The 18,558-nt window shown below is 41.3% G+C and overlaps 1 protein-coding gene across 3 annotated transcripts in view; it reads right to left on the bottom strand.

Annotated features, from left to right (window-relative positions):
* The window catches only part of SH2D4A (SH2 domain containing 4A), a 60,296-nt gene that overhangs the window by 17,012 nt on the left and 24,726 nt on the right, over positions 1–18,558 (bottom strand). The window contains exons 5-7 of one of the 3 annotated variants that reach the window (XM_045997111.1): positions 7,301–7,381; positions 3,105–3,216; positions 1,230–1,437 (exon numbers count right to left, since the gene is read on the bottom strand). In XM_045997111.1, the coding sequence (XP_045853067.1) occupies positions 1,230–1,437; positions 3,105–3,216; positions 7,301–7,381 (401 nt within the window). The remainder of the gene's footprint in view (positions 1–1,229; positions 1,438–3,104; positions 3,217–7,300; positions 7,382–18,558) is intronic. The other 2 variants (XM_045997113.1, XM_045997114.1) reach the window with 2 other exon arrangements.

Below are 18,558 nucleotides of genomic sequence, written 5' to 3'. Positions count from 1 at the left end.
GGCATGTTACACGTCATAGTCACCCCCTTGGAAGAGCCTGGAGAACAGGGGCAGGCACACAAACAGCCCTGCTGGGGATCTGGGGTCAATGCCCCGGCCAGCTCAGGCACTGAAGAGGACCCTGGGCAGAAGCTCACACCTTTGTGACGTGTTCACAAAACTGCGAGGATACATGTTTCTGATTACTTTTCTTAGGTTTTTGTCCGTAAGAAAAAAAATCATTCCCCAAATTGTCACTTTATAGAACATGATCTTTTAGTTCTGGCCCCCACATCCCAAAATGGAACCTTTCAGTTGAGTAAGTAGAAATAATTATAGTAAAGGAAAAGGTTCACCTTCCTGTTTCCTCTGAGGTCATAATCCCCATCAGGAAAGGCCTTGAAGATCAGTACTGACTCCAAGCAAAGAAAGATTGGTTTGCTTTCTATTTCTCCGTACTTGTAACAGAGAAGTATTTTTGGTTTTCATTTCAGAAGGCAATGTTTTGTTTAATGACTATTTGATTCTTCTGGTATATTTTACATAATGTCTTTCTACATATTAGAATATGAAAAAATCCTAATATCCAGGAGAAAATAATTCTACGAACAGTTAACATAAGGGAAAGGGGGTTTCTGCTACGATACCATCGTATTTCTCTTCAGGGAGTTTACAAAACAAACTGTTCTACCTAAGTTCCTATAGCTGACAAGGCAAAGGCACCATCATGACCAAAAAAGTGTTCATTCAAAGAAGGAACAGTTCCAGACTCAACATATGAACTTGGCTCTGTTTCCCAGAATGAGGATTACCGTCAAATCTTCAATCCTAAGCAATGAAAACACAACTCTATGATGCCGTCAAAGTTAATAAGCCCTTAGGTTCCTCCTTTGATATCATTTCTTACAACAGTGATACTGAGTGCTGATGAGACCCCCCCGTTTCTGCTTCTCCCCTCGCTGGCCCGCTTACCGCCACTGGGTGGGGGTGGGGTGTGCTAGTGGCGCAGGAAGGCACTGAACTCGATGCACACCCTCTCTATGTTACCGGGAATCTTATTATAACAAACTATGGATATTTTATAGATAAGAAGAGGATGAATCCAGAAGGGAAGACGGGCTTAGAGGTGAGGCAGAACTGAATTACACAGGGAGCCAGCTGGTCTTCCCCTCCCAACGGCCCTCAGGCTACTTGTCTTTAATCAGCCAGTTTCAACCGTTAGGCTTAAAGCCATCTGTGTGGCTTCTTACCTAAGAGGCTTTGGAGGGTATCCGGCCGGGTTTAGAAAGTGAGGCTTGGGTGGAAGGGGGGGTCTTTTTGGTTTCTGTAGAACTCCTGGGGGGCTTTGTGGTCCCTCACCACTTCCTTTTTCGGCCGCAAGAGATAACCTCTTATAGTCTTCCCGCGCTTGTTTAGCCAAAGAGCGTCTCTTCTCATCAGCGGCTTTGGATTTTCGCACTAGAAAAACAAGGGGGTTTGAGAAAGGCCCTGGTCAGCCCACAGAGATGGCGAGAGGAGTCAGCTGGTGATGAGCACCGTCTCTCAGGAGACTGTCATCTGCTGATGATAACGAACAATCACTCAGCGCCTAGGACTCACGGAGTTCTGGCCTGCACATTCACAGCTGCCCAGCGCTCCCCGCAGAATTCCTGCCTTTCTAAGGGGGTTTTAGAACATCCTAAGAGGGAGGAGGAGGAGAAAGAGGAAGGAAGGAGACAGAAATGGAGAATCACGTGTTTGAGAATTTCCTGCATTTGGCAAGACTAAGTGATGAGTCGCAGCCTGAGTTCGAATTCCAACTGGCTGGGAGCCTCTGAATAAGAAGTGGTATCATCCCTCGCGTGCTCAGCTCAGGACATCACTAGCAAAGATCAGGCTCTCAGGAATTCCTCAGTGCAGCAGTTGGGGACAGGGGGAGAGATCGGCGAGGCTGGCCACAGGTCACACTCAGAGCCCCCAGAGAGCTGAACCAAGTGTGAATGGGCCTGCTAGACCAAAATCACAAAATGATTCTCTCGACAATCAGAGAATGTGCTGGTACACATAAAAAGTACCCCAAGGCCACCTTTTAATGTTGCGTGGTAAAATAGAGTGTTTTTTGGTTTTGTTTTATTTTGTTTTTGTTTTAGCAACACAGCAGTAAAGGGCTCTAATACAGGATGCTAAGACTAATTTTCATTGAGTGTGTTTGCACTTCAGGTGTTCTTGGTCAAGCCCTGTTATATCTGACTTCAAAGAGAAGCCAAAAATGTTCCATTACACTAGAACTTCACTGCATGGAAGCGACTGGATCTTGCAAATATTTTCGTTTCACAAAACTGTCAGTTAATAGTGCTCGTTGTAATGGAACTGAAGACCAGATTCTCCGCATCCTGCAAACACTGTCACTCCCATTCTCCTGTTTCTCCCTCAAGTGGCCTCAAGGGATAACCTGGCTGGTAAACCCCTTTCTGAGTCAGCTGGAAACCCTCATCATGTCTCAAACCTGCATTTTCCCCTAGCATTGCTGAGCATGCTTGGCTCTAGCTTAGCCTGCACTGACCTCTTTCTGGGAGGGTTTATCTCTGGCAATGCTAACTTCAAAAGGAGTCAGGGTCAGGTCATTGGTATGGGAGGGTGCTGATATCCAATCCGTTATTCCTGGGTTCTTCTATTAAAAAGTTAAGGTGAGTCACTGTTGAAAATTTAGAAAAGTACAGAATAACAGGAAGAAGAATTCAAATAAAGCTCAAATCCCATCCCTCCAAATTAAAAAAAAAATAATGTTAACATGTTAATAAACGTCCAGTTTTTTTACTTCACATACTAAGGCATTTTAAAATAGGAATATTTTTCATACTATTTTATAATTTTTCTTCTTCCAGTGAAAAAAAGATACAAACACATCTCAATGTCATTAAACCCTCTTCCAAAATGTGTTTTTTCAGAGCTATATACCATTCCATCAAATAGCTATATCACACTTGTGATGGTACAAAGATGAGTGGAGAACCTTTCTACTTTTCTGCTATTCAAGAAGTGACTCCTAAGCCTCTCAACAACCATTTTAAGTGCTTCTTAGATTGACTAAGGGAAGGAACTGGCTTCGAGAGTCTAAGGTGTTACGGAGGCCTCTGGGTACTCACGAGATGCCTGCCACTCTGAATCTTCTTTCCAGCTTTTATAAATCTGCTTGGCTTTCTCCTCATCTGTTTGTTTTAGTTCTTCATCTTGCGTTTTCTTCACAGGCTCTTTCTTCTGTTAAAAAAAAAAATACACACACACAAAACCAGAAACAAACACTAGTGGTAACTCTGGTAGTTTTCTGCCAAGAGGAAGAAGAGGAGTGAGGAGAGGAGGAGTCAGGGGCACCGAGGAGCTGTTTCTGTGTAACTCACTCTGGCCCCTGGCTAGGGAATTTGTTATGGGAAAAGCTTGGAGTGCGTGAGACCTGAAGCTAACTCTATCACGGCCTAGCCGTGCAACCACGTGGACCATTACCAAACCTCTCTTAGGCTGTCTTTGCTTAAGTAGAATTAGAAAACTACAAATATTTCATAGGGTTACAGTCAGGGTTAACCCATATTTAAAAAGTGTCTCCCATAGTCTGTAACACATAGTAAAACTCAATAAATCTCCATTTTCCTCAAACATCACTTAACTCTTTTAAATTGAAATCCCTCAAATAGCGTGTAAACACGGCTTCACGGCACCAGTGTAAACACTGCAGTATCTGACAGGCTCCATAAAAATAACAGCACATTTCTAGAGCAATCTCAGCCGTACCTCCATGTGCCCTCAAACCAGTGTCTAAAAATGTGGTACTGGGGACGCCTGGGTGGCTCAGTTGGTTAAGGGTCTACCTTTGGCTCGTGTCATGATCCTGGGTCCTGGGATAGAGCCCCCACATCCGGCTCCATGCTCATCGGGGAGCCTGCTTCTCCCTCTGCCTTTGCCCCTCCCCACTGCTCATACTCCTGCTCTCTCTCTCTCTCAAATAAATAAAATCTTTAAAAGAATTATTTAAAAATGTGGTACTTACACATTTTAGGTGACCCCAAAAGGAATACTTTCTGTTTTTTAAATTTTTACAAAGCATCCTCTTAGAGAAAATATAAAATAAGAAGCACAAGTCTTCCTTAAAAAGGGAATTTGCTTTTCAAGTTGTAAATATACAGAACACAAAAATTATCATTTTAACCTTTTTAAACATTGTGGAAGAATACACATAACATAAAAACCATGTTAGCCATTTTGAAGTAAACAGCTCTGTGGCATTAAGTACACTGAAGGGAATTAGTTTTTAACTAAAGAAAAACTAACACCAAATCACTTAGACCTAAAAAGTACTTTATTTGGGTATTGCCTTCTGAGGGCTTACTAGAAAACTGAATTTAGTACTTGGTGAACCAAATAAAAGCTGCGGTCACCTATAATAACAAAGGAAGCTGAGAGGGTCAGAAAAGACTGACCATGCTTCGTTTTGCATCTCAGAATCGACAGGTATTTGTGTGTGTGTGTGTGTGTGTGTGTGTGTTTTCCTACAGAAAGATAAAGACATTCTGTTAAATTATTTCACCCCAAGTAAAATATAAACCTTGATATTGTGAAACTCATTTTTGATCACTGTGGGAAGTCATAAATCACCATTAATATAGGAGGTGATCATTCATTCACTCTTTCATTTCAGATGTAACTAAACTTTCATGTATTTATTATTTTCATTTTTTTTCTCACTTTCTTTTCCTGTCTAGAGCTAAGCCCCCTTTGTTTCCTCTTATTATAAAAAAAAAACAAAAAAAACAACAAAAAACCCACCAGTTTTTGGTGTTTTAAATGACTGTTAAAATTTGTTATCACCTTACTGAAGCCATGTATAAACCTGAAATACATAAAAAGTACTGCTAACAATTTCTAAACTTAAACAGAAAAAAAAAACCTTGAAAGTGGAGTTTTCTTCATCTTCTACATGCATATTTTAAAATGATTTAAAATGATTAGAAAAGAACTATAACATTAAACCATGATAGTAGATAAGGTTGCTTAGGAAAAGCAAAAAGTTTACAAAGTAAGTCTACTCAAGGAGAAATATTCACTAATAATGCAGGTGGTATGTGGTTGGTGACAATCAAATGTTGGGGAGTGCTATAGCTAGTAAATCATATTTCTCTTTAACTTGTAGCATCACTACGTTTGGGGCACAGAGGGAAAGGAGACAAATTAACGAATTTTGCAGAGTAATGGATGAGATGAGCCCCGACCACTCTATTCATTCCAAAGCAGCTAGAAAACTTAAGGACTTGTTCTGATTCTCTAAGAATTCCTTCAGAAAATTTACTTTAGCAAAATCTTTACAGGTTGGTCTTTATGTCCTCTACTTAGGAAACCAAACCATTATTCCATTTTTAGAAGTTTTTGCAAGAAGCACGTAGGTCCAGGATGGGGACGGTGAGCCAAGCATGGGAAAGTCAGGTAGAGGCTGAGGGGTGAAGGGGCAGCAGGGGTGAGGCTGGACACTGGTCCAAACACCCACAGGCTGAGGTTTAGATACATGAGGATGAGCAGCAGTTCGATGTCAAAATATCTCCCACAGAAAGCCTCTCATCCCAGCTTGTTAATGGAAATACTTCCCACCGGTTTCCTCATTAGACCCTCTCCATTGCCTCCTAAGTCGAAAAGCTCTGTTTTATTATCTTTGTTCTCCAGAGAAGCTGGGTAAGGGATCTATCTGATCATTCATTCTCTTGAGTCTCCATGTAATTTCTTAAGTTAGAGAAGGAACGCATTGGTCCATGGCTCTGCGCGTTCTCATGAGAGGGTGTGAAGACTGAAAATCTGGCTGTCTCACATCTAAAAATGATTGAGAACCATCTAGCCTACCCTCCTTATTTTGGAGCCATGAAAGCTTAGCTCTCTCTCTTTTCGATCTAGACTCACCCTCTAGATGGTCTCCTCTTTCATCATGGCTTGATATAACACCAAGATACCAGATTCCTTACAAGGGTCTACATGTTTCTTAACCCTAATCTCCCTTCTCATTCACTGACCTTTCTGCTGTTCTTGACTACGTCAAGTGTGCTCTTGCCTTTGTCCCTTCATACTTGGTGTCGCCTCTGCCTGGGACTAAGTTCCCCCAGTCTCCACATGGCTCCCTCCCTCGTTACTTTAGGTCTCTCTTCCAGTAGTGCCTTCTCAGAGTAGCCTTCTCCGACCATCTCTATAGAAAGTCAGTCCCCACCCTCTCAGCATTCCTCAGCTCCCTCATCCTGCATTATTTTTCTCCAGAGAACTTACAACTTCATAGATGTGTTTGTTGTCTGTCTTCCTCATCCAGAATATAAGCTTCCTGAGGGCAGGGATTTTATCTGTTTTGCTTGTGCTTTCATGCCTATAACAGAGCCTAGCCCACAGAGAAACTCCATGGACATTGGTTAAATAAATACAAAGATCATTTGTTTTTCTATCATTTAAAATGAAACAATGTAATCCAGGCAGTGTTACTGAAATTTTCCTCTAGATGCTCTATTGCTACTGTTTTAGAAAGGTACATATTATACCAACAAGATGCACACCGGGACTACAATGCAAAAATTTATCACAGTTTCTTGAAGGCTAAATGAGAGCTATCCCAGTTCACACATATCCCTGCAGATTGCACTGTCCACTGGGATGAGGGCCTCCACCATGGCCCCGCTTCAGGCCTGAGGTCACACAGAACCTTCTCTTTACAGCTTCACATCTTACATTACTTTTTCAGACTTCCCGCAGGTCAGATCTACTATGGTTTCCAACTGCCCAATCTATGCTCCACTTATTGTGAGGAATGTGTGATGGGATACAGTCTAGCACCATGGAGGAAAGAGGCTCTGCCTGTAGGGAGAATCACATCTGGATGGGCGTGTGAGAGATCTGAGTGCCCAAAGGAGCTCCTGCAACAGTGGGCATGGATGGCTCATCGAACAGGATCCAGCTCACAGAAACAAGGAACACATAAGGAACCTAATCTGAATTCATGATTTCTGCCAAGTTAAATGCTTCATTTATTGCTCCCTGAGATCAGTCTTCCTCAGTGTTTGCTGCAGCCCAGGATGTTGTCTCTGCGTTAGATCTTCCATGAGGAGTTTAGCAGATATGCCTTGGCATCTATTCTTTCCATGATACTCAAGACTTTCCCAACTCCAGATAAACAGGTAAAAATGAAGAGCTATGTTCACAAGCTTTTAAAGACAGATTTCATATCTGCCTCTTTCATTTCTGCATGAGACTAATATACGAATTTGTGAAACATTAGTGGCAATGGCTATGCATTTAGCCCCCTGAAGACAGAATGTTAAGTCTTTACCTGGTGAAATCCATATGCCTTCATACGATTGATAGAATCTGCCAACATCTGTTGAATATTTCTTGAGGAACTGGAGAGTGACTAAAAATTAAATGAAACACGTTTTTATGCCATTTAGAACTACAATGCAATTTCAGCAGATAATCTGTTCATGCTTCCCTTGTTTCAATGTCCCCTAACGTGCTGCACCCCCATAGGTGGATGTACCAAAGCCTCCCACCAGCACCTGAGTTCCTGAGCCAATAATGACTGAGGCAGCAGGTATGCGAAGCTTTAGCCTCCCCACTCAGTAGGGCTTAGAAATGAATTATGGCTCAAGATCCTGGAGCTGGTGGTTTACTCATGAGAAGCGAGTTGCTGTATTTTGTTCCCAGCTGGCCCCAGGGCCCCTGAATGACTTCTAGACATCACCACTATTCCTTAATTTAAATTCTCTTCTTCTCTTAATCCCTGCTCTACCTCATCCCCTGTTTTTGGTTAGACCGGAAAAATGCTTAGTCTCTGCCATTTAACTGCATGTGTCTTGCTCTCTCTCTAGGTAGGAGCAGAAGCAGGAATGGAATATCAGTTCCATGCCTGGGAGCCCTGCCCACTTTCCCTGCCTGATCGCATTCCCTTCTCACCTCTCCGGCCCGTTACCCAGCCCAGTGTCTGGGTTTATGCCACTCTAGACAGATTTCCCAACTGGCAACTCCTGCCAGTGGGTTCCCAGATACATTGCCTGGATTCCCTGGTGTCACTCCTGCCTGCCACATGTCAACTGCTCAGGCATCGTGATGAGCTGGCATGTCACACTGAGTGCCTCTTTAGACCAGGTCAGTTACACAGGCCCCTGTCACCGGGTCCCCGGCCTGAATGCAGAGTCTGGACCAAGTCCCAGCATGAAAAGCCACACATTCTTTACAGCTTAATAGAGCCACCTGCAGCCCATATTACCAGGATTTATATGTCTTGTGCCTGAGGATGCACTCTTGAATTTTGATATTGATCAGAAATTGTCAGTAAATTTTCAGAAAAATGTTGGTACCAAAATTCAGTGTGGAGCACAGGGGATACTTTGGAGTCATTACTAAGCCGTGTAATAAACCAGTGTGGCTACTCAATTTTGCCCCCTTCTTAACAGTAGCTACACTGCATTTCCCAGCTGCCCTAGCAGTTAAGTGTGCCCATGGGAATAAGCCATCTCCACTATAATGCAGGTGATAACTGCTATCTGCCACTTCTATTCCAGTCCTTAAAGTCTCCTTCCCACATGCCTCTAGGCCACTTTCCCCTTTCTATGCTTACTGCTAAAAACTGGAGGACCATCAAAAGCCCGAGTCCCTAACTGACTGGGAGGACCTGGGCCCTCCTGAATCAGAACCCATCCTGGATGTTTTAAGAGAGAAAGATGAACTTCTGTTATGTTTTGACCATTGCGTTTTTGGTCTGTTTGTTACAAAAGTTTCATCTATGTTAGTTGATAAAACTGGCCATGGCAGTTGCTGGTGGCACCCTCCAAGCCTTCTGCTGGTTTTTTTTTTGTTGTTGTTGTTGTTGTTTTTTTACTAATCATGGTGAGTGCTATTAGGGCTAATCACGGTGGCTATTAGGGCTAATTTCACTGGTGGCTACTAGTCACGGAAGGACCATTATGACAAGGCACAGTGACTTAGTAAGTCTTATTTTTATTACAACACCTGTAATGGATGGGCAACACAATGCCCAATTATCAGAGGAAGAAACTGAGTCGCAGAGGAGTTGTGTATGTTGCTGGCATCACACAGCTGACTTGTGCCAGAGTTTATAGTTTTTCCACTATGCTGACACCGTAACGACAGGAAATAAGCTCCAGGTCCAAGTTTCTTTATGCCTATTACTTGGCAAAAAATGAATCCTATAAGTTTCAAAATTACTACCTACTTATAATATTCTGTCTTTTTATTTATTTATTTATTTAAAATATTTTATTTATTTGACAGAAATCACAACTAGGCAGAGAGGCAGGCAGAGAGAGAGGAGGAAGCAGGATCCCTGCAGAGCAGAGAGCCTGATGCGGGGCTCAATCCCAGGACGCTGGGATCATGACCTGAGCCGAAGGCAGAGGCTTTAACCCACTGAGCCACCCAGGCGCCCCTTGTTTTTTATTTTAATATTATAAAAGGATACATAACTTCTTTGCATCCAAAATAGCACAGTAACCAGTTCTTACTTAATAATAATAATAATAATGATGATGATGATGATGATGAATAAGGTTAGGACTGTTCCAGCAGGTTTTGTGTATGTCTGCTCAAAAGTCCACTGCAATTTTGAAGGGTTTGGGCTTGCAGTCTCTAAATAAATGTCTACCACAAGGAAGGTAAGTTTTAAAAACAGGCTCACTCTCCCTTTCTTCAATGCAGTAAGATCTGTGGGGCATCATTTTGCAAAAAGGATCAGTTTCTCTATGTTGAAAATTAGGAGGCAGGTAACCACCCTCCCTTGCCTCCTCATGCGCAGTAGATAAGGTTCCAGCTTCGATATCTACAGCCCTGGGCTCCCCACTGGTTTGTCACAGGACCTGGGCAGATGCAGCCAGCACAGCTTTGTCAGTGGCACCCCCACCATGCTCAGCCTTGAAGCTCTCCAACAAACTCTTGATTGTTTCCTGAATTAGCCTCAGGCTAACAGGCATCTGACATGTCTCTTTTAACATATATTCTACTTTGTCAAACATTTTTCACCCCATCACTTGCCAATTACTGTTATGGGTATAATACCTTAAGCATACTGTGTGAGTTATTCTTTGTCCCTTAGAATTATTTGTTCAACTGAATGATTCGTCTTATATACACATACAACACTGTTTTTTCAACACTTGTTTTGCTTTATTATCTTAATTTTTTTCCATCATCTGTCTATCACCAAAGGCGAACTACTCCAAGATGGACCACTTTGGCATGCAGATTGTTTTAACTAAAAGCAATAAAAACACAGCCCATTCAGGAAAATCTCTTTACCTCCCCACCTCAACTGCCTAAAAGAATTTAGATAAAGGACCTGCTCCAGGAAGAGAACTATGCTATAAATAACTACATTATACTATGAACTAGATATGGCAAGGCCTGTCTGATCAAAGTCCTCTATGTCCCATTCTTTCTGAGTGACCAAGCAAACATTTGTTCAGCAAACGTTTACTCCTCTTCATCTTCTGTGAATTACATTCATTCCCTCTAAGTCCCAGGCCCTTCGTCTCTTTCTCCTTAGTTCAGGATGATATATATGCCTCCTTTTGCTTGACTCTCTTTGGAATTTCCAGGTCTGTGTGGCGTTCCTATATAAATGAAATTAAATTTGATTTTCTCCTGTTAATCTGTCTCATGTCAATCTGATTCTTAGTCTGGCCAGAAGGACCTTGACAGGCAGAGGAAATTCTTCCTCCCTGACACCAGCATTTCGACACTCTCACTGCTTTTGCGCTTATCAGAATTGATGAGGTTATTCATATTCTTAAGATAATTCAAAACGAAGCACAGACACACGAACCAGACAATGGAACGTTTTGTGATGCTGGGGATTGAAGGGACGAGTGTGACCATCAGCACCATCTGCTGGAGCCAGTCAGAGTTGCCAGCCTTTCTTTGTCAGAGGTTTAGGTTGTGTCTTTAGTGTACCAAAGCTCAAAGTTGGTTCTTGAGAAGAGAGTCTGAGCATAAATAATTTTCACTACTTTAACAACCACCCAGTTAACAACTGCATGATACTTCTACTGAAGTCCTTCTATATGCCTAAAATATACTGTAAACTCCAAAACTATTCACATATACTAAGAACCACATGTATAAAAATTCTAATTTTCTTTCTTTTTTTTAAAAGATTTTATTTATTTATTTGACAGACAGAGATCACAAGTAGGCAGAGAAGCAGGCAGAGAGAGAAGGGTAAGCAGGCTCCTTGCTGAGCAGAGAGCCCGATGCGAGGCTCGATCCCAGGAACCTGGGATCATGACCTGAGGCGAAGGCAGAGGCTTTAACACACTGAGCCACCCAGGTGCCCCCAAAATTCTAATTTTCAATGTGAACCAAGATTTGCCATTATTCCAAAGTGCTAAAATAATATGAAGAACTAATCAAGACTTGTGTACAGCACATTTGTTAAGGTACACTTACATGTTCTACAAATCCATGGAATACAAGTTCAATGTAATAGACTAAAAATAGTATGATCCAAAAGAGGTTTCCTTTATTAAAAAACAAAACCAGATTACTGGCTCAAAGGTGATGATTAATGATGCTAACACCAGATGGACACAATCTTAGGAATACCACTGTCGCTCTGAGCATTCTCAGAGTGAAGATAAAGGGGCTTCTTAGAGAGGGAACCACCCCTCTGAAGCTTCCATATGATGCTGTGTTCTGGGGAATATACTCTTTAGTTATTCCTATTTGTAACACAAGAAAGAGATGAAAGCTACCACCTACCTGCATAATTTTTCTTTCAAAGCACTTTCAAGTCCAATACATCATTTGACCTTCATTATCAACCCCAGAAAGTTGTCAAAGCAGGTGTCCCTTTACCAAAGAGGTAAACTGACCTGTTAATAGGTAGGAAAGCAGAGACAGAAACCCATGTCCTCTCAATGACTACAGCTTGCTCCTTCCATGGGGTGTCCCAGAGAGAACATATGTTTGTCCTCATGCATGCAAGGAAGCCTCTGCAGCCCCCTCCCATTTGCTGCATTAAAGATGTGTCTGCAGCTGCTGAAACTATGGGCAGAGTTAAAGCAATATTCATATTTCCTTTATTTAAATAAAAACAAACTGCCACTGAATATTTATGCAAAAGCTCCACAAAATAAAGTGAAAACTTGAAAGCTAGTGACATCAGAAGCTAGACGGAGTCAGAATGGTCCTCTCTAGTCAGTATAGGCCCAGTTAGATCTGGGAGTGGAGTCCATCTGTACTGACCAAAGGGTGGCATGAATGTGTATGCATATGTATATCTTGATTACCATTAAACTTAAAAGCATGGGAATTCAAATCTATATAATTTGAATTATAGCAATTGGATTATCAATTGCTATATTATCAAAAGATGCTATAGCAACATCAACATTACATGGTTACAAATTATATTTCCCCCAGAGATTATGTGTCTTATGAGGATTATTCTAATTATATTCATTTTAAAATGTGATCTGAAAAATAGTTCATTCTGGTTTTTAACCTAACATTCACTCTGTTTAAAAGTGGGGTTATGCAATTTATTAAGTCCACATAAACCAGAAAGCTCCAATAAGCAGAAAATTTTTAGCATTCAACTTTCATGGTGAAGATGAAAAGATGAGTTAACAGGCTAAAACCAAGAGTTTACTTTTGAAAACAAACTACTCGTTTAAATATTTAGCTATCTTGTTCTTACACCTCTTGAATCCATGGTATTCCTCATGGACCACAGGTTAGAATAATAACCCCCATGAAGGCAAAAGACCATATCTGCTTAATTCACTGTTATCTGGGGGCCCAGCAAACAGAACAGTGACTGGCACTTAATAAAGGCCTCAGTAAATATTTGGTGCATGAATGAACTAACCATAAATTCTGAAATACTTTCTTTATTTTTTTTTTTTAAAGATTTTATTTATTTATTTTACAGACAGAGACATGGAGAGAAAGGGAACACAAGCAGGGGGAATGGGAGAGGGAGAAGCAGGCTTCCTGCTGAGCAGGAAGCCCAATGTGGGGCTCGATCCCAGGACCCTGGGATCATGACCTGAGCCGAAGGCAGATGCTTAACAACTGAGCCACCCAGGTGCCCCTGAAATACTTTCTTAATCATTAAAAAATATTCAGTCTAGTTTTAATATTAATCAAAAGAGACAATTAAAATTCTCTGAAAAGTGATGGCCTGTAACTCACCTAGTTTGCTAACCAGGTTACTGGAATAATCAGATCATCCTATTACCAACCATTTTAAATAAAACTTCCCAATGATGATATAATAGGAAGCATTTGAGCATACTGGGATTTAGCTTTTTTCTTTCTAAAATAATAAGAGAGGCAGAATAATGAAACTGCCTTGATAAAGTTACAAAGGAGAGTAATGTAGGGTGGAGATACCTTCCAAAGACCAACTAGACTAACAAGATGAAAAATGGGACAATTTTACTCGTGAAAATATGGTACATGGTCCCTATGGGATGATTTTTCTGAAACATGAATTAGGACAACAGAGACCCTAGGGAATCTTTCTCCTACTTTGCTAATATTGTACCTAATAAAATCTATGCAGGGGGACTGCTGGATGGCTTTACTTAAAAGTACAGCAGACTCTAATATGGTGTGTAGTTTTATGGCACATCTTTAAATAAAACAGAGTTTATTTTGCACATATTAGAGCATCGGACTGTCATAGTGGATGAACATCTGTCCATTTCCATTGCACCCTCCTCCTACAACCCTCAAAGCAATGTGCAAACAGCAGAGCTGGGCAGGGATATGTTCAGAAAATACAATAATGCAGAACTGGTAAGGGCTGTTAGGGCAAAGCATTTCAGACTTAAAAGAGTCCCAAAGACCACTCTCACCATCCCACCAAGGACACACATGATATATGTTCCATGAAAAATGAAAAGAAGACAAGCAAGGGAAATAAAGTAATTATTAAATATAAAGTATAAGGATAAAGTAATAAAGGAGAGTTAAGAGAATAGACAGAGTCTTAAAAGCATGATGGCTATGGGAAGTCTTGACACAGTGGAGTATAGGAACCGAACTATAAATGATAGAAAATAATATTTATGTCATACATAATGCTATAAAAAACGCTTCAGTATAAAGGACCTCATGTTTCCAGACTCAGTATTCCATAATTTCTTCCTGGCACACTACTTTTAGTGAGTTGGATGAGCAAATTACTGCAAATATCATGCAAAATAAAGTTGTGTTACCAACTTCATAATGTGCAATTCTCAAGACTAGAAATGTTTTTCTCTTTTGTCATTTACTTTATAGTAAGCATTTTATACAACAAACTGCTTTTAAAAACACAGCAGCTTAAATGGTTTCTAAGGCCCTAGGATTTTGTAGTTCTACTTTATATAAAATGTTATTCTACAGACTACCATGAAATTCTATTACAGTTACATGGAAACTACTTGGGTAATTGTGTAACTTTCTGATTATGGCTCTACTTTTTAGTTAATAAAATGAGAACAAATTTCCTGTCTGTTTTTGCCTGGTTCACCCAACACTTTTTCTCTCACAAAAACAATACTGAAATGCTTCCTGTAGGTGTACTAGAAGGGAATATATATCAAGGCAAACGGTTACTGTTTGGGAATTATCCCTCTTTTTTCTTCACATCTGTTGAAAAGAAATCTACAGGCCCCAAATGGTGGCACTTGGGCTGAAGCCCCAAATCAGTAAACCAAGACTTAATACCTAACCTAACTGCAGTTTCAATCCCCCCAGAAACTGACCTTTCAGCAGTCAGTGCGGGAATTTCCTGGTCAGCACTAGGAATTTTACTGATAGACCCCTTCCGTTCCCTTAGGAGGGTGACCTTGCCTAAAACAATGGATTCTTTGCTAATAATTTCCTTTTCTCCACTCCCTCTCTACTTTTCCTTCTCTGTAGCCCTTTGGAGCTCCCCTCTACTCGCTAGACAGATGCTGCCCAATTCATGAACCGATTAATAAGCCAGTTAGATCTTTAAAATTTGCTCAATTTAATTTGTTATTTAACACACTCAATTCAGTCCTCAAAATTCTAGTCTGCATTTCAGGAATACATTTTCCCATTCTGTTGACATTGGGGTTCCTTATTATAAATGTGAACCCCACTCCCTTCAGGGCTTGATGATATAACTGTGTGCAGATAAGAGTCAGGCACTGCCAGTGTGGTTCCACCACGCCCAGGTACAAGGGCATCTACTCCAGGTGGGGTGCAGACTTCACTCTGCCTACTCACCAAGCTTTAGCACTCCTCTCCAAGGCACCATGATCTAAGACTACTTTACTAATACACTAATTTACACTCTTTACAAAAAGCACCAGCCACATATAACCCAAAACTTTCGTTGCTCCAAGTAGCACCTGGAGAAAAATAAGGGTCCAAAAAACCCAATTCTTTTCTGTTCTTTCAAAGAAGTGGTCCTCATTTTAGTATCTTGCTTTGGAATCTCTCCTTTGTAGAGGCAAACAACCAAAATTCAGATTTATTTTTTTAATTTTTTTTTTTAAAGATGTTATCTATTCACCTGACAGAGAGAGATCACAAGTAGACAGAGAGGCAGGCAGAGAGAGAGAGAGGGAAGCAGGCTTGCTGCTGAGCAGAGAGCCCGATGAGGGACTCGATCCCAGGACCTTGAGATCATGACCTGAGCCGAAGGCAGCGGCTTAATCCACTGAGCCACCCAGGCGCCCCCTAAAATTCAGATTTAGACAACTGCTGGTTTCTGAGCAGAGTGCAAGCTTAACTTTTTGGTTTGGAAGGGATGTATGGAAGAAGGAAAACCCAAGTGGAAGTCCTTCATCATGTCTGAAAATAGTTTCACAGGGTGCTCCTTCACTGCTGTCTACTGATGGGAACACAAAGCTATGAGTTAGAATAGCATTTAAAAACATAACTGAATACCATTATGATGTCAAAGTCAAGGTTGCAATAAAAATTTACAGTTTAGGGGCACCTGGGTGGTTCAGTGGGTTAAGTCTCCGCCTTCAGCTCAGGTCATGATCTCGGGGTCCTGGGATCGAGCCCCACATTGGGCTCTCTGCTCAGCAGGGAGTCCGCTTCCCTATCTCTCTGCCTGCCTCTCTGCCTACTTGTGCTCTCTATCTGTCAAATAAATTAAAAAAAAAATTTACAGTTTAGTAGTTTTTTTTGTTTTTTTTTTTAAATCATTCTGTTATAGTAAAATGACAGATTTAAAAACATACCAGAGCCTTGGGACAGTGCATGCAAACACACACATGTGCACAAAGTAGGGGTAGAGATGTGTCATCTCTAACTCTCGATCTTTAAAGATATGAAGAGTAGGGCTCTTGCTCAAGGCATTTTAATCTATGAGTCTCAAGGTTTTTTGTTTGTTTGTTTGTTTTGTTTTTTTAAGAATGCTTTGAGTCCCAGATATTTGTGTTCTAATTTTTTTAGTCTTCTGTTTTGCAGTATGGTCCACTCTGAAGGCCTTTTGTACAAAAATAACAAGTAATTCTCTGGAGATAAAATCTACAAGTGGACAGATCTAGTTTTATTCAAGGTCCCCTTTGGGGCAAGGACAATCAGTCTACTGATTAATGAGTTCCCAGCCTACAGATTACGTATAAACAGAGAAACACAAAAGGGCTTAGCTTTGAATTAGCATGCTCTGCTTGTCTCCCGGCCACACTGAGAACTGTTCTGTTCTCCCCCAAATTCTCTGACACAAGAGTGGGGAAAACACTGATAGCATCCAGAGGACTGTCCACACTCAGGTCCCTAAGATCTCCACTTAGCTGTGGGGGATACCCAAACACCCAAACTCCCCAGGAGGGGATGCTTCACACAGGGCATCATCTGTCATTTTCTCTGGATCCTATTACCTACCCTTTCCACATGCCTTTGCCTGGGAATGGCGTCTGCTTCCCGACCTCCAGGTCTCAGAAACTGGCTGACAGCTAAATCCTGGTGTTTACTATCACCTCCGGTTCAGTGACAGCAGGATCACTAAGTGTTCAACCTTGATCCACTGAGAACCACGACACTCCCACTAAATGTTAAGCTGAGCATCATTTCTGAGTTCTCTGTGTACTATCATCACTGCCAAAAACAAGGACAGGGCAGGTATTTTGCAGAGGGCAATAGCTTTTCAGAATAAGAACCATACTCTCAGCTCTAATTCAGGCATCACTTCAGCCTCCTACTCAGACTGCACAAACCATGGAGCCTACAGCCCCCCTCCAGCTCTTCATCTGAACAGTGAAAAGGACCAAGGTTGGGCTCATGATAAAAACAGCCTCTTATAACTGAAGAACTTCAGGGAATAATTCTTGTGGTTTCTATCGGATGATACTGGGCCAGCACTCTCATGTTTATAAATTTTCTCAGCTTCCTTTGTAAAGAAATAGTGTTGCTAATTTAATACCTATGTTATAGAAGGAATTGATTCCTTACAGGGTACTGCCTGGAGTCACAGAGCTGCCTGGGAGGACTGAAGCCTCCATTCCCAGACAAGAATCTTGCCCTGTATCAATGGTATGGTTTTACAGTATCTGGTACTTAATCAGGGAGTCTTACCTTTGGCTATTTGTTAAAATGAAAATTTTAAATCACTGTAAGTATATTCTTTAAAAAATGTTTTCATAAAGATTATCTTTGTGAAGAAAATTGTTCTGAGACTGGACCCCAAGTTTTCTAAACCCTGAAATGGGGATCCAACAACTCTTCTCAAAACTCCTTGATTTGCTTCTTATGGCTCTAAGGGTGAAACAGAAATTCTTCAACCTTAGACTTGGGGCAAATCTTTCATTATTCTACAACAGATCTCCTTGGATGAATTCATCTGCTAAAGAAGATACAAAATAAATCATTATGATATTGGTATAAAATAATCCAAAGGCAAACCTATAGATTGGGCCATTTAGTGTTCTGGTTCTGTGAGGTGTTGGATAGTTTGGTAGTCAGGGCTGGGGTCCCCAACAAGAAGATATGGAGTCAGGACAGCTAACACAAAACACCACTGACATCCCGTTTTGCAGCTTAGACAGGACCACACTAGCGTTCTGCTTTGAAGTCTTTGCAGAAGTGACTTTTGTAAAATATCCTGAAGTAAAAGAATTAACCACAAAGCATTTGTCACCACCATGCGCAAGGGGCAGTTAAGACACAAGCCCCCAGATATCAGCAAAATAGACCACCCACACATGGACATTAACCTAAATATATAGACAGATGTGTGACCAGAGCCCTGATTGGCAGGACTCTGCACACCCTGATTGCTGAAGATGGTTCTGCAAAACAGCTCACAAAAATCCCTAAACTTAGAAACTCCAAGGGCAGCTCTCTTGGAAGCCCTCCCTCTCTGGGAGCTTTATACTCTTGCTCAATAAACTGCTTTGTTGCCCACCACTGTTTGGTCTACCTCTTCACTCTTCACAGAGGCCAAAGTGACCAAAATCTGCAGGCACTAAAGACAGAAAATCCTGCAATAGTTCCATGAAGGGAACAGTACAACTCTACATTTTTTACATGTGAGAAGATTAACTCTTTCCCAGGTGGGCCAAAAGATACAGTTTGGAGTCTAGGGTGGAAGGTTGTGGA

Source organism: Meles meles, chromosome 2, assembly GCF_922984935.1.
Source record: "Meles meles chromosome 2, mMelMel3.1 paternal haplotype, whole genome shotgun sequence".
NCBI lineage: Eukaryota > Metazoa > Chordata > Mammalia > Carnivora > Mustelidae > Meles > Meles meles.
This window is presented reverse-complemented; position numbering and strand designations above follow the sequence as displayed.